The 14,569-nt window shown below is 47.4% G+C and overlaps 4 protein-coding genes across 14 annotated transcripts in view; all 4 read left to right on the top strand.

The window, feature by feature from the left end:
* Positions 1-4,525, top strand: part of PRKAR2A (protein kinase cAMP-dependent type II regulatory subunit alpha) — a 66,032-nt gene extending 61,507 nt beyond the window's left edge. The window contains exon 11 of the mRNA XM_054215993.1: positions 331-4,525. Within this exon, the coding sequence (XP_054071968.1) occupies positions 331-464 (134 nt within the window). The 3' untranslated portion in view covers positions 465-4,525. The remainder of the gene's footprint in view (positions 1-330) is intronic.
* A 2,100-nt stretch (positions 4,526-6,625) lies between these two features.
* Positions 6,626-9,753, top strand: RPP14 (ribonuclease P/MRP subunit p14). The gene is made up of 6 exons (XM_054216004.1): positions 6,626-6,856; positions 6,950-7,034; positions 7,700-7,776; positions 8,365-8,443; positions 9,103-9,219; positions 9,542-9,753. Exons 1-5 carry the CDS (start codon positions 6,771-6,773, stop codon positions 9,157-9,159), a joined length of 384 nt encoding a protein of 127 aa, XP_054071979.1. The 5' UTR covers positions 6,626-6,770; the 3' UTR covers positions 9,160-9,219; positions 9,542-9,753.
* HTD2 (hydroxyacyl-thioester dehydratase type 2) lies at positions 9,203-9,753 on the top strand. The gene has a single exon (XM_054216003.1). It carries the CDS (start codon positions 9,203-9,205, stop codon positions 9,707-9,709), a length of 507 nt encoding a protein of 168 aa, XP_054071978.1. The 3' UTR covers positions 9,710-9,753.
* A 2,421-nt stretch (positions 9,754-12,174) lies between these two features.
* Positions 12,175-14,569, top strand: part of PXK (PX domain containing serine/threonine kinase like) — a 37,140-nt gene continuing 34,745 nt past the window's right edge. For all 11 annotated transcript variants that reach the window (XM_054215980.1, XM_054215981.1, XM_054215984.1 and 8 more), the window contains exon 1: positions 12,175-12,362. In XM_054215980.1, coding sequence (XP_054071955.1) covers positions 12,261-12,362 — 102 coding nt within the window. In that variant the 5' untranslated portion in view covers positions 12,175-12,260. The remainder of the gene's footprint in view (positions 12,363-14,569) is intronic.

Here is a 14,569-nt window from a genome sequence, read left to right on the forward strand (position 1 = left end):
TCTGTACTCTTTGAAGGGGTAAGTAGCATCAGCTTCTTGTCTACAGCCTGTTTGTCACACGCAGCTTTCAGGTGATCTTTTAATGCCAGTGTGGTGTGTATTTGGCTTCTGTATTTATCCGTGGGTCAGGCGTGCATTTCATTAATCATGTTTCTCCAAATCACAGTACAGAGAGAAATCAGAAGTACGATTTTTGTTTCTTTGGCTTCTATTGAAGCCTCAAACCTGAATGGGTTGGACTGGAGATCTGTGTTCTGAGTTAAAAAAATAGATTGGTATGTGGTGTCCTTTTTGACAAACAATCTTGTTTTCACTTCTGTTCCTTTGCAGTCATGGATGTGCAAGCATTTGAGAGGTTGCTTGGACCCTGCATGGACATTATGAAGAGGAATATAACACACTATGAGGAGCAGCTGGTGGCATTGTTTGGCTCTAGCATGGACCTGTTGGATCCAGGGAATTAGGCACAGGGTACCTCAATGCCTTCTTAGATCAAGACACAGAAAAGCCTCCTATCAGCAACACAACTCACAAGGAAAACGGACACTACGGAACAGTTACAGCTGCTGTCTTCTTGGGCATTTTAGAAACCATAAACAAGTCTCAGCACAGATGGATTGCTCACTCCCTGCCTCCACTTTGCTGCTGATACTTCATTATTAGACCTAGATTAAAGATGATTCTAACCCTATGTTCACTTACTTGGTTCAGAATGGCATCTGTCCAACAGTTCAAGTGCCTGATATGAAACCCAAAGTGTGCAAGATATAGAAGCCTCCTTCCTTCTCGTGTTACTGTTGGGATAAATTCTCAGATCAGATTCTGTAGTGGGAGGTTGCCTGTTCTGCAGAGGCAACCTGTGGAATATGAGCCTTTCACGGGCTTACTACCTTCATCTGATGCTTTCCTTGCAAAATGACAAATTTGGTTTTAATTGTAGCATCTGGGTTTGAAGTTAAAATATCAATGGAGCCAATTAGTAAGGTGGCACTGAAGTTTTCTTCCACCTGCTGAAAGGTGCGGGTACTATATAGCTCTTTAAACCAAGTAAACCGAGCTGGGGACATGGGAGAGTCAGCCTAGCAACAAAATGCAGAAAATCAAGCATTACTATATTTTAAGTGTTTCCTGAGCAGCAAACAAAATTGTTTTACTCTATGCTGCCCAAAAAGGTGCAGTGGTTCAGATCAAATGGCCTGAAGGTGTCATAATTGTCATCTCCCCAAATTTGATCCTTGTTCTTGACACTGAGTACATTTTATTGGGGTGAGATCACAATATATGACCTTCTCTTGCTTACATAGATCCTTTATATACTGCTAGATTTCCCAGGGCACTGTTGTTGACTGGGTCAGTTTTAAAGCTTTTTAAGGAGGTGAATGTTTTGTAATTTAAATGAAGACTACTTCTGTACTTGTTTACAGGAGCTCCCCCCCAGTCCTAACATTTCACAGTATTCTAACTTCATTAGACACTTGGATGCTTCCAAATACCATGGTGATTTGCTAAACTTTTCAAAAGTTGGCAACATTTGACTTTGTGAAGCAAATGTCTTTGCTGACTACACAGTTGGTGTGTTTGAGGAGTCTTTTTGGATTAGGTGATAACTAAGCTAATGATGTTTATCTAAAATACCTGTTAAATTTGCAGCATTTATTAGGTAGATTCTATTTCTATAGCTTTAATGACCTTAATTGGCATACTGCTGAGATTTTATCAAGAGTATTATCTAAATAAGAATCAGACCATAAGAAGGACGTTTTTATGGTGTACAAACAGAATATTTATATTAAGACATTGAATTTGTAGGTAATAAATCTAGTGACCCTTTGAATTTGCATTCTTCTGCAGCTCATGCAAAACTTACTGGTGTTTTATGGGGTTATAAAATTTTAATTGTGGATGCTAGCATAACAGAACCTGCTCTTTTTATTCATGGCCACGTGAGCAAGATTAGGAGGATGCTAATGCTGAATTCCTGCTTCTAGTTATCACAGCGGACATTTCTCTAAGGCACGAGATGCTTAGCTGCAACTCTTAGTTGATTTCTGGACATTTTTTTTCCCTAAATGAATGAGCTCCTCCCAGTTCCTGCAATATGAGTAAGATGGAAACTTGATAAGTTTGAATGGCTGTTGTCCAGTTACTGTAATTGGAGTCATATTTTTATATAATGCAAATGATTTGTAATGGACACCACTGAACTAGGTGTTTCCATATTATTAAAGTCCTGATTGTGATGTCTAGTGGCTGTTCTAACTGCATGTATTTTAGAACAGTGAATTTCCCTGGCTTTATTGGGCTGTTTTTTTGTTGTAAATTACAGCCAAAGAAGCAGCAGGTACTTCATTCATGCTTCCAACGTTTAACACCAAAGACAAAAATCATTCTTTTGATTACAGAATTTAAAAAAACCAAACCAACAAACAAACAAAAAAAAACAAGGAAAAAAAAAAAACCCCAACCAACCACCATCAGGTCCTCACATTGATAACAGATAAAACTTTAAGATACTTCGGGCTCCAAGACAAGAGTCTGAAGCCAGCTCGTGACTGTCCTGCGAACCAGACATAAACTGGTCTCCAAAACAGCCTGAGTTTCTGTGCTGCCTAAACTGTCATGGGAACTAAAAAGAAACTTGCTGTGAATAACCATCAGCTGGCCGGTGTTGCTCCCAGGCAGAATATCCTCTCCTTTATCCAGAGGAGCCTGGCAGGTTGGGCTGCCTCAGATGGATTCTGGTTCTTACGGCCTTTGGTTCTCTGCAGGACAGGATTGTATACCTCGGCAAATGCAAACATTGGCAATTGTTCTGAAGCTTAACCAAAAGAACAGGCAAGTCTGATTCTTAAGGTAATTCTGCCTGTAAGGGAGGATTTGATGGCTTTTGGAAGTCAAAGGAAAGGATGGGAACGTAAAGTCAAAAGACTGGGATCCCATGCCAGCAAGAAGCTTTGAAGTTTTACCTTTCTCTAGACTCCCCGAAGGAAGGGTGTGCTGGGCAATGCCGTACTGCATCCAGGATCCCTGTGACATCATTCTGTGCTGTAAAGAGGCAACCTGACCTTGAGCCGAAAGAGAATGAGCCTGTAAAAAGGCTCGCACGTTTAAAAGCTATAATTTGCAATGTGCCTGATTGGTTTGGTCCAGTTCAAACAGCCTGTTCTGTACAATTTTGGAGCATGAAGATAGTGAGAGAAGCTTGTAGTAAGATACTCAATGTTGCCAGGTATCTGCTTAGAGCACCAGCAGCGAGCCAAGTTGGAAAGTGTGTGAGTGGCGATATCAAGACCAGAGAGTGAAGTGAGGCGCCTGTTCGTAAAGATCTGCCGCATCACTGTATCTCAGCTCATCCCTTTCCACTATGACTGTTCGTCGCAATTGTTGTGGAGAACGAGCCCAGGTGTTTTGTTGTTACTGCTCAATGTTCAGTAGATCTGCTGTGGAGTCTCTGAAATTGGCAGTAGAGACACATCTAGTTTTTAATAAAAGAACTCAGCAGCAAAGTGGGCAAAGACGATAGTGTCTTCGAGACTTGGGGGGTGGGGGAAGTCTCTTTTTTTTTTTTTTTTTTTTTGTGTGTGTGTGATTCCCTTGTGGTTGTTGTGAAGTCAGTGAGAGGAGCTTCCAGTGGTCAAATATCCTGGCATAAGGTATTTCTGTTCAATGTCACAGCGCAGGTTTCACAATGTAAAAAGAAAAATAAGGGCAAAAGTGCTCTCTTTTTAGAAACAAAAGTGCAAAACTTAAAACTTTAAAACAAAACTGTAAAAACAAAGTGCAATTTTGCACAGAGGGCAAAAAACTGAAACCCCTTTGAATGTCATTTCCATTCTTTCTTTTCCGTTGGCTGAAAGCAGACTCTTGTTCATGACATGTATTTGTAAACTAGTCTTGCCAAAATACAAACACTTGTTGTTTTTTTTTTTTTTTTTCACTCCAGGTAATTTTTGTTGTTACAGTTATTGCTGATTACTTTCACTTTTTCCAAACCATATATTTTATTTCAAGAGGCCTTCCTTGTGGATTTCCTCCTGATGGTCTGCAGCTCTACACTGCTCTTTCAAGATGCAAGAGAAAGCCACTAACCTCATAGGAGAACGCTCAACTCCGCTTAGCTGGCTGGAGCTAATAATGCGCTACTAATTTTCCTCTGCTCTGTGGGGCAGGTGGGGAATTAAATTCTGCATAAAGTTGCTACCTCAAGGCTCCAAGTGCTTTTAAAGGTCTTTCACTTGGGAGAATTTCATAAGACAGTTTCTAAAATTGGTCTGTTCTTTTGAGTTAAATGTTTTTTCTTTAACTGATTTATTGAGGGACCCTTATTGAATTCATTTTATGTTTAGTACTTGATTCTCAAAGGATGAACAGCTGCGAAGTTTGGTTCTTGCACTATAGTGTTGAACATGAAAGAAAAATATCTGCCATATAAACATATGGTTTTAACCAGTTAAACCACTCTGGGGTTCAGCTTCACTTTTGGTTAATAAAAAACTGACATGTTGTGTCCAGCATTCCTGTACAATCCTGTGTGTGCTCTTTATTGACTCACTGCAGCTGACACAAGCCCCCCCCCCTCCGCTTTGGGCAGGAGCGGACTTCCCAGCAGCTCCCTGGATTTACTGGGAGTGCCCGAGCCACCGTTGCTTGTGTTATCAGAGCCTTGCAGAGAACAGCACTCGCCCTGTGGCAGTAACCAAAAGAGATTTATGCGTTACCTGACCACCACCTTTTTGCTGTTTGGTGATTAAAATTTTACTAATATCTTCAAAATAATACCCATTTCTGTAGATATCATTGCTCCCAATAAAACTGGCTGCTCTGACCTGTCTGCCAAATTATCGTAGAACTGATTTATTGTTCGAGCGCTGTGCTGACTGGTTCTAGGAGAAACACGATCTTCCTGAAGGTCTCTTGCTGGCCTATGCTTGCAGCAAGCTTTATGGGGCAAGCTGCCTTTTTTTCTAACCTAACTAACAATTTGAAAAGAAAATTACTTGGGTACATGTGAAATTGCCTGTTCAGATAATCAATATTTGCTTTTGCTGAAGTTCTGTTTCTAAACACTTAGTATTTTCTGTACAGCTTTAAAATGAGTCTGGGAGAGTAGTTCAGAGGGAGTGTGGTGCTCAGCATGAGGAAGCCTCTGCCAGAATACAGTACTTCAGCTTTGGGCGCTTTAACTGGAGGAACATATTGACACCTGATGGGGTCAGAGGGCAGCAGCATGATAAACAAATACCTAGAAAATGTTACATTTTACAGAAGGGTAAGGAAAAACTGGGATTTTCTTCCTATGGAAAGAAGGATTGGGGGAAAAGTGGGCAGGGAATATTCAAACAAGGAGGAATTAACCTATATTGATTAGGACAGGCCTGTTAATATGGGGCATAAACTACACCAGGGAAGCTGTTGATTAAGCCTTGAAAAGGTCTGTCTGGAAGACAGCTAGAACAGACCGCTTGGGGGAGCGTGAAGTCTTCCAGCACTACCTCCTTAATTTTTTTTTTCTTTCCCCCTGAACAGTTGTAAACTAGCTCTGCTGAATACTTAGAATATCTGTCTGAGGCAGGGGTGGATTAGATAACCTCTTGGGGCTGCTTTTGTGAGATGTGTCGCTGTTTTCTTATGAATACCTCTTTAAAATCACCAAGGGTTGTAGCTGACACAAACACGCTGTCTCCAGGCTTTGTGCCACGTCAGCAGTAGGAAGATGAAAGCGGCTGGGTGCCTGGAAAAGAGAGGGAGATGTGCCCTTTACAGCCCGGCACGTGAGCAGGCTGGTGGCGTGCTGGGGCCAAAAGCTTGCCAAGCACCTGGGAGAGGAGGCCGGGCTCCCCCCCGGCACGGAGAGAAAACCCCGAATCCAAATAAAGAAAACATCTTGAACCCCCAAATGACACAGACTGAGCTGCTTGGTGGCAAAGGCAACCGGTGTCCTGTAAGTGCGGCCCTAGCTCAGGTGCATCAGATGGGTGTTAGGCTACTGGAATGAATATTAATTCCTTTTTTTTTTAAAGAAGTAAGATTCTGTAAAGTTCTTATGCTGAGAATGATGCTTCATCGTTTTGGCAGAGTCAAGATACTTCTGTCCTTTCTGCCGTTTCTCTCTGAAGGACGTTATTTCACACCAATCTTCATCAGCTGCAAGGGTTTGTGCTGGCACTGTGTTATCTCCTCAACCGCGTGTGACCAGCGAGATGCCAAAACATGCTGCCAGCCTCCTCCTGTGTGCTCTTCCAGTCATGTGTCCTGCAAACCGGAGGCTGGGATAACATGGGGCCCACGGTGTTACCGTGCCAGACAAGACATTCCACCGGGAATCCATCGGGACGAAGACAATTTGTTTAACGGGGAAGTGAAGGAGCACCTCTGCCAGCCCCTCTCCAGCAGCATGTTTATTGCGAAAAGCTCCCGTGCGGCGCTCGGAAGCACCATCTGCTGCCGCAGCTTCCCCGGGACTCATTGCAGACCCGTGGCCTCCCTCGATCGGAAGAGGCCGCGCTCCGTTCCACGCACGGCCGGTTCCGGGCCTCGGCACGCTGCTCTGCCCGGGCACGGCGGCTCCCCCGGGGCCTCCCCTCGGCCCCGGCTGCAGCGGCGGGACCCTTCCCCACCAGCCGCCCGGTCCTTATCGGAGAGGCCTCGGTCCGGGCCTGAGGCCTCGCGTTGGCGCCGCCCGGTCGCCATGGCGAGGAGGAGGCGGGGCGCGGCGAGCTGGGCCCGCGGGGCCGCCGTAGGAGGGAGACGGTGCGCAGCCTGCAGGGAGCATGGAGACCCCGGAGGTGCCGGCCGCCACCTACGAGCGGCGGGTGGTGCGGAGCGGCGCGGAGCACCATTACCTGCGGGTCCGCCTGTGAGTGAGCGTGTGTGTGTCTGTGTGTGAGAGACACCCCCCCGCCGCCGGGGAGCCCCCCACAGCCCGCCCTCTGCTCTGCTTCCCCCGCAGGGAGCTGCCGGACGGCGGGGCCCGGCCGAGCGTCGCGCAGTTCAAGCAGCTGGTGGTGTCGGCGCTGAGGGAGCTGCACGGAGAGGTGGGCCGGGCGCTGAGGGAGCTGCATGGAGAGGGCGGCCGGGGCCGGAGCCGGGGCCGGGCCGCCTTCCCTCGGCCGGCGGCTTGGGGCTGGGTCCGGGAGAGCCGTGCGGGAGCCGGCGGCCCGCCCCTGCCTCCCGCGGTGGGTTTTGAAGCGGCGGGCGGGAGCCTGGGGCCTGCGGGGCGGGAGCAGCCTCTGCGGCTCGACTCAACGCTCCCCCGCGCTGTAACGGGGCTGGGGGGTTGTGCGTTTCGTCTTAGCGGCTGCAGCGTACCGCCCTCGGGAATTGGGGGTGCGGATGGAGGCTGTGGTGAGGCTTTAGAGGCAGAACTGTGGGAAGGGAACAGCTTCTCGGCTGGGGAAGCCCACAGGGCTGTTCTTGCTCTGTTCACGGTATGGCTGGGTGACTTCGGGCAAGCCGCATCCCCCCATGGCCCCTGTTTCCCCAGCTGTAATGTGGAACTAGAAGTGGCTTCCGTCTGCAGAGCTCCGAGGGGAAGGGTGCTGTGTGAAATCTAGTGGTGGTGTAGCCAAAACACTCGTGTGGGACTTGCGCGTAGCTATAACACCTTTAGTCATGTCACATGCTGGCAGTGAATCCCCTTGCTTATAAACTATTACAAGAGCATAAGATGGTACTTATTTAATAATGTGTTTTTTCGTAGGTTGGAGCAGCTTTGCCTGTTGATGTCTTAACATATGAGGAAAAAACTCTGTCTGCCATATTAAGAGTTATTAGCAGGTAAGGTGCGGTAGGTACGCACTTCAGACACTGCCACGAAAATACTTTTAGTAAGAAAACAGGACTCTTAACCTAAGAATAGTCTTTGAAGAACTAAGCCTAACTTGCAGATGTCCGCATAGAGTATAAAGAAAATAGAAATTCACTAAGATTTGGTAACCTACACGCATCAGTATGTTATTCCTCTTTTAAAACAGAATGGTCTGGCAGAACCATTGGAATATGTGGCTTTAAATCCCCTTCTGTAGTAAAGTTGAGAATGCTTATCAGATTTAAATGGTGAAGACAACTGCAGGTGATTTAGGGGAAGGAGGAGGTTAAAGGCACAGAAAGAACAAGGCTAGTAAAGTGAACTTGAAAAGGTTACAGTACATATCTCTGTGTATCAAGGACAAGAGACTGCAGTGACTGCAATAGCGCTCTAGGGCATGGTGTTGCTACCAGAACTCACTGGTGAAATCACCTGTGGTTAAACTCCGTTAAGGTTTCATTAATCTTTATAACATGCGTTGATTTAAGATATTTATGCTGCAGGAAAACTGAGAAAAACAAATTTTATTAATAAATTTTATTTTTCTTTTTATGTAGTGGCCTTGTCAAGCTGTGGAGTGCTCTAACGTTGCTGGGCTTCTACCAGAACAGAAGGTGTGCCTTTCGAGTGCTGCAGGTAAAGCCCTGCGGGGGCTGGATGGCTTCCCCCACACGTCAGTTCTCACTGTAAGGTGGTCTGGCTAGCTGAGCACGCTGCCTCTTCAGAGAAAGACGGCCTAGATGCATAAACGTCTTGGTTTGGGAGTGAAACGCTTTTCAGTGCAGGTGTGTAGGCCTGCATTTAAGTACTTCCCATCCTATAATGAATGTTGTAAAATGTGGCAGTAGTGGCTGTCCTATTACTTTATGGTTCCATTCCAATGAGAAGTCCTGCTCTCATTAATACACCTGCAAGAAAATAATTTCTGGAAAGTTTTGTTCTTAGCCCACACCTTAGTCCAATCTTCTATTTCCCCTACCCCATTTCTTCCCTCTCCTATAGTCACTGTCGACTGACCTCACTTAAAAATGCATGCATAAACATGCACTTCCAGAGCTCATTTTTTTCCTGAAGGTGCTGCTTAATAAAATGAGTTCCAAGAATTCTTTGTTTCCGAAGCGATGGCTAAACGAAAATCTGCTCAGGCATAGCTCTAAGTTTTTAATTTTTTCTGTAAAAGGGAAATTGAAGTATTTTCAACTTCGAGTGCGTTTGATGTGGTTTTGTTGTTTGTTTTTTTTTTTAAATGCTTTAGTTGGTTTCTTGTTTTGTTTTTGTTTCCCTCCACAAACTAGACATCTCCATTTCTTCTTGCGTTATCTGGGAACAGCAGAGAACTAGTCTTGGACTGAGTGCAGTTGTTGGTTTGGTTGTACAAAGCAGAAGTTGCTTGAGATGTTGCAGCCCTTCAGGTATGGAATTTCTGGAGGGGATTTCCGACAAAGAACCTTGACAAAGCTAACAGTTATCAACTCACTGCTCGGACGTGCTGTGCTTCAGAGTTTACACATAAAAGTTGGAGACAAAGCTGAACTTACCAAAGCTTTCACACAGAATGATATTATTACTTTCTCTGATTTAACAGGTGACACAAATCCTTTGCATTTAAATGAAGATTTTGCAAAGAAATCTAGGTTTGGGAGAACTATTGTGCACGGAGTTTTGATCAATGGACTTATTTCTGCAGTTCTGGGTACTAAAATGCCCGGTCAAGGTTGTGTATTTCTTTCTCAGGAGATCCGATTTCCAGCTCCTTTGTATACTGGAGAAGAAGTCACAGCTGCAGCGGAAGTTAAACGACTGAAGGGTTCTATTGCGCACATTTCAGTGTCGTGTAAAGTCAAAGAAAGTGGAAAGACTGTTATGGAAGGGCTGGTGAAAGTCATGGTGTCAGACAGTTAGAGCTGTTAATCCTCTGTTGCTTTGCTATAAAGGTCAGAAATGTACACTTGGTTTTGACTCTGTCCTTTTATGTGACATCACTTAATCCAGTAAACTTGCAACAAAAAACCCCTTCAAAATGCTTCAAATACAGTGCGCAAACTCAATCCGCGTAGCAGCTGTGTTGAGAAACTTAGAGCTTTTAATTTTTGCCTGCATCCTGCCAAGGTGAAGCCAATGGAACTAGGCACTTGCTGTGACAGAAGTGGCACGTTTAAGATGAGCTGCTGCTCTGCTGCAGTGGGAAGTCTGCGGTGTCGGGGCTTGTGGTGCGGCTGTTCTTTTCAGCAAAATCACAGTCCGCACTACCTATGTTCAAACTTGTTCACTCTTTACAAAGTCGTTCTGTTGCTAACAAGCACCGGTGGGAAGGGATGATGCTGTGTGTTTAACGAGAGAACAGAAGGGGAGGTATCGACACACGTGTACTGCAAGATCGGTTGTCATCTCCATGGCAGCTCTAGCTGATGTTGGTGCAGTGGGCTCTTTTGCAATATTCCTTAGCCTTCCTTAGATCTGCAGATTAGTAGTAGTCAGCCTTCACATAAACAAGATACTCTGCCTGATACAGCTGGCGATGTGGCTCTCATAATACTTTCGAATTCTTGAGATACCTTACAAAACCTGATTATAAGCAAACAAAAATTTACCTTTAATGACAAACGCCTCTGAAACTTGCTTCCCAGAAGCAGAGTGAAGGAGGCTTTTAAAAAGCCCAATTGTCACCGCTCGTACTTATTGCCTCCTTGTGCTCCTGGGGGCAAGACAAGCAGGGGCAGTTTTGTTGAGTACAACCTAAATGGCTTCTCTCTGCTTATTCGTCTGCGTGAACATGTATTCCCCTTTGCCCACTGGAAGTACCTTGGTTGCTGGTAAAGTAGGCGTTTGGTAAATTCATTAGTAAATCACCTGGGTTAAATTATTTTAGTACCAGCATAAAATTATTAGACACTAAGAAACTTTTTTTCAGGAATGATGGGGACCATCAGGAGTAAAAGTACAGGATGTCTTCAGTTGGTGGTTCCTACCATTTTCTGGCAAAACATCTGTTACCCCCCCACCACGTTCTCTGCAGCAGAAGTGCACCCGTAACTTTTCCTGGCTGCAAATCACCTGAAAAGTTGTTTGCTGTGAGAAGAGAGTTTGTCCTCAAACTGTGATGAAAGCTACTGGTAAAACAGTTAACGCTGTCCGGCTGTGACATCTGGTTCTTAAATGCAACTGCACCAAAACAACAAACCCCAGGTGTTCAGTCAGGCTGGATCAGAGGGAGGAGTAATGTTTGAGCTGTTTGGCTTCAACATGCCCTCTATTTTGAATGCACTGGGTTTGGCCTGTTCACAACAAGTACTTAGCGAGAGCTTTCCTTATCTCCAGTCTGTAGGAATTCTTCACTTCCCGTTTCATTCTGCCCGGGGTCACTTCATTGCCTGATCGCTGGCTTCTGCCGTACCAAACTCTGTTTTTCAAAGCAGGCCTGTGCCTTCCCTAGTTCCTTGTTCACCTGCCTCTCTAGATGGGAAGCTGTCACGGTAATGCCTATTAACAAAAGCAATCAGACCTGTACCTGACCTGCTGGGTGATGAGGAGGAGTAGTGTGGAGGGATTGCTGTGCCAGCCTGAGATTTAGCTGTTTAACCACAGCGCGCAGCCCGTTCTCCTCTTGGTGTGGAGCTGCGAGAGGGAGGGATGAGGCTATTTACGATAACTGACGCGTTCGACAAACTCGAGCTCTGCGGTCTTACAGCATCCTCAGTGAGGTTAATTCCTGAATACGGTGTAAAAAGACAAAAGGAAATGCAGACAAGTGTTCAGAAGGCAGTAGGTTCCCGAGTGCTAAGTAGTATTGAAAGAAAGAGTTTTCCGCGCTGCTACAATGAAAGCTACGGTGTGGAACTCAATTTAACAACTTAAAATCGGTGGTTTTTAAAAGAAAGAATCTACAAATTGAGTAGAAGATACTGGGTGCTGTTTTATTTTTTTGTGGTCGTTTAACTACAACAACAACAAAAAACCACCCCAAAAGGGAAAGAGCAGCAAGTGCACCAGCCCCTTTCAGTTTCCTCCTCTCTCTGGGAGGACCGGAGCTCTCCCGGGCTCTATCCCCCTCCCGCAACCCCCCCTGAAGCCACCGCAGCCGTTGGCGCCACCGGGGCGGCGCGGAGCAGCGGGGCGACTTACCGAGAGCGTGTCCCCGGGCGGCCGTGTGTCCCCGTCCGTTCCCCCGTTACCCTCCCTCCCCGCGCAGCTCCATCCCCCTCCCGCCGTTACCGACCCCGGGGTTCGGACCGCGCCGGGCCCGCCCCGCCCCGCGGCGCCCCCTGGCGGTCGGTGGGGCCGGGCGGGCGGCGCTAAGGCCCGGCGGCGGCGGCGTCGCGGCGCTGCCGTGTTGACAGCGGCGCCCCCCCCCCTCCCTCCCACCCCGCCGCCTCCCGCCTCCTCTCCCCGCCGCCTTCCCCACCGGGAAGCAGGTTGGCGGCGGCACCCGGGGCTGCCCCCTCCCCGCCCCGCTATGGCGTTCATGGAGAAGCCGCCGGCCGGTAAGGTGCTGCTGGACGACACGGTGCCGCTGACAGCGCAGATCGAGGCGAGCCAGAGCCTGCACTCCCACACGGTGAGCGGGGCAGGCCGGGGGGGGGGATGAGGCGAGGGAACGGGAGGGAGTCCGGGTTACGTGGGCCCGCGCCCCGGCCCGGCCCCGCGGCCTGCGTCTCATCCCGGCGGGAGCTGGGGCGGTGCGGGGCCTGGGCAGCCGGTGTGGTGCCGGGGGAGGGTGGCGTGAGGGAGCCGGGAGCGCGGGTTTCACCTCTCGGGGCTGCGACGGTTGCCGCCGTTGCCCGGTTCCCCTGCGGGCAGCCGGGAGTTGTTGGACTCCTTCGCCTTCTCCCAGCGATGGGGCTGCGGGTTCGGGGCTCGCCCCGGCGCCCCAGGGAGGCCTTGCGCCCGCTGGCTGAGGGAGCGGGTGTCGTCTCGGGGCGGGGGGGGTGGTTCTCGGGGTGTGTTACAGCCTTTTGGGGCAAAAGTGGGCTCCGGTCCCCTCGTTTGGGCTGCTGAGGTGAAGTTAGGTGTGAGGGGGCCGCCACGGCTGTACGGCTGCGGAGACAGAAGTGGGGGTACGGCCCCACGCTCTCCGCTGTGGGGAGCGGTGACACCCAGCAGGATGAGTCCTACCGCGACTTTTCATGTCACAGATTAATTCTCCTGGCATGTCTAGTACACACGCACGCTGCCTCCGTGAGAAATGTACCATTTTCGAGCATGCAGTGACACTCTGCATTTCATAACCTCCTGTTTGCAGTTATTTTCCACTTTAAAAACTAGGTTTACTTATGGTATGACAAAGCAGCGCTGTGAATCATGGAGAGAGAGAGAGATAGAACTGGCTGTCGCTTCTGACTCCTGCTTTGGCCGAGAGCAGGGATGCTGGGCTGTATTGCAGGCCAGGGGTGCTCCAGCAGCAGGTACATACAGCAGCAGGTACAGCAGCGGGCAGCGTGTCTGGCATGGTGAGAGGGAGCTCCTGCTGCCCCACACACAGCTGCCATGCCTGCCTTGATGGTCTCCCTTCCTCGTTCCTTGCGTCTGGTGACTACTGCTATTAACCCGAATTACAATAATTGTAGGTTCACCACAGGATGCACAACTAATCTGTAGCCTCTCTTATTAAATACTCTTCCTATAAGTAATCCACGCTTCAGAAGCGTTGTTTTTTTGTGTGAGGAACGTGCATTAACCGATGTTCCAGGCTTCCTCTGAACAGAAGTTATATGTGAGAAATTGCCCAGAAGATCTTGTGGATCAGCAGGCTCTGGCTCTCCATTGTTGCAACTCCTCTGGTAAATCAGAGAATGGTTCAGGTTGGAAGGGACCTTCAAGACCATCTAGTTCCAACCCCCCTGCTGTGGGCAGGGACACCTCCCACCAGACCAGGTTGCTCGAAGCCCCATCCAGCCTGGCCTTGAACAATTCCGGGTTTATAAAGCTGATGAGGTTTATTTTCTGGCAAGCCTGATACTTTTTACCTGTTTCAATAGCTGAGGGGTGTATGTGCCAAGTCCTACGTGAAGCTGTGTAATTTCTAGCACTCCCCGGTTAAAAGTCCAGATTACAGTTTCACTGTTAATTTGTTTCCATTGTGCCTTATTACACTATTTTTTTGCTAGTGCAAATGACAGTAGCTTTTTGTGTTCTTTTCTTTGGTTTGTATGATTCTGGTTAGGGGGAAAAAAAAAGTCATAAAATTCTTTTAGAATGAGCACTTGGAAGTAGTTTTTCAATCCAGACTCTGTGTGTGTGTTGTCTTGTCTGGGTGAGTGTGATAGCAAATGTTGCTCCCCCCTCTGTCTTTCATCTCTGTATTCTGTTACTAACGGATGTTCAGAAAAAATTCTCTACTGATTTGTTCTGATCTTTTGTTAATAACAGAATGCTGGAGCACTGTGCCTTTTGATTTAAAATCTGTCTCTAAGATACATCTATTAGTAATTGTTTGTTTTACTGCAGAAGCCCTGTTGATAGTTGAAAGATGGCTTGAAGTGTGCGTAGCACAGATGGTTTATATAGAGGCAGTGTGGGGTATCAAAATACAGGAAGCCATAACACAGACTCGGTTTTTTATTTGATGTAAGTCAACTATTTTGTCATTTTGGACACTTCATCTTTTGTCCCTGGTATCCGAATAATTTGTTTGTTGATGGGTGGTGCTGTCCCTGATTTGAACTTTCCTGGTTCAAATCAGCCACGCAAATAGATCCTTGTGTTTAAATGGAGGCGTGTAAATGAAGCCCCTCTGAGAAACAAGGGTTGAAGTGCTTTTGTGGG

Source organism: Rissa tridactyla, chromosome 10 (genome assembly GCF_028500815.1).
Source record: "Rissa tridactyla isolate bRisTri1 chromosome 10, bRisTri1.patW.cur.20221130, whole genome shotgun sequence".
In the NCBI taxonomy this organism is placed as follows: domain Eukaryota; kingdom Metazoa; phylum Chordata; class Aves; order Charadriiformes; family Laridae; genus Rissa; species Rissa tridactyla.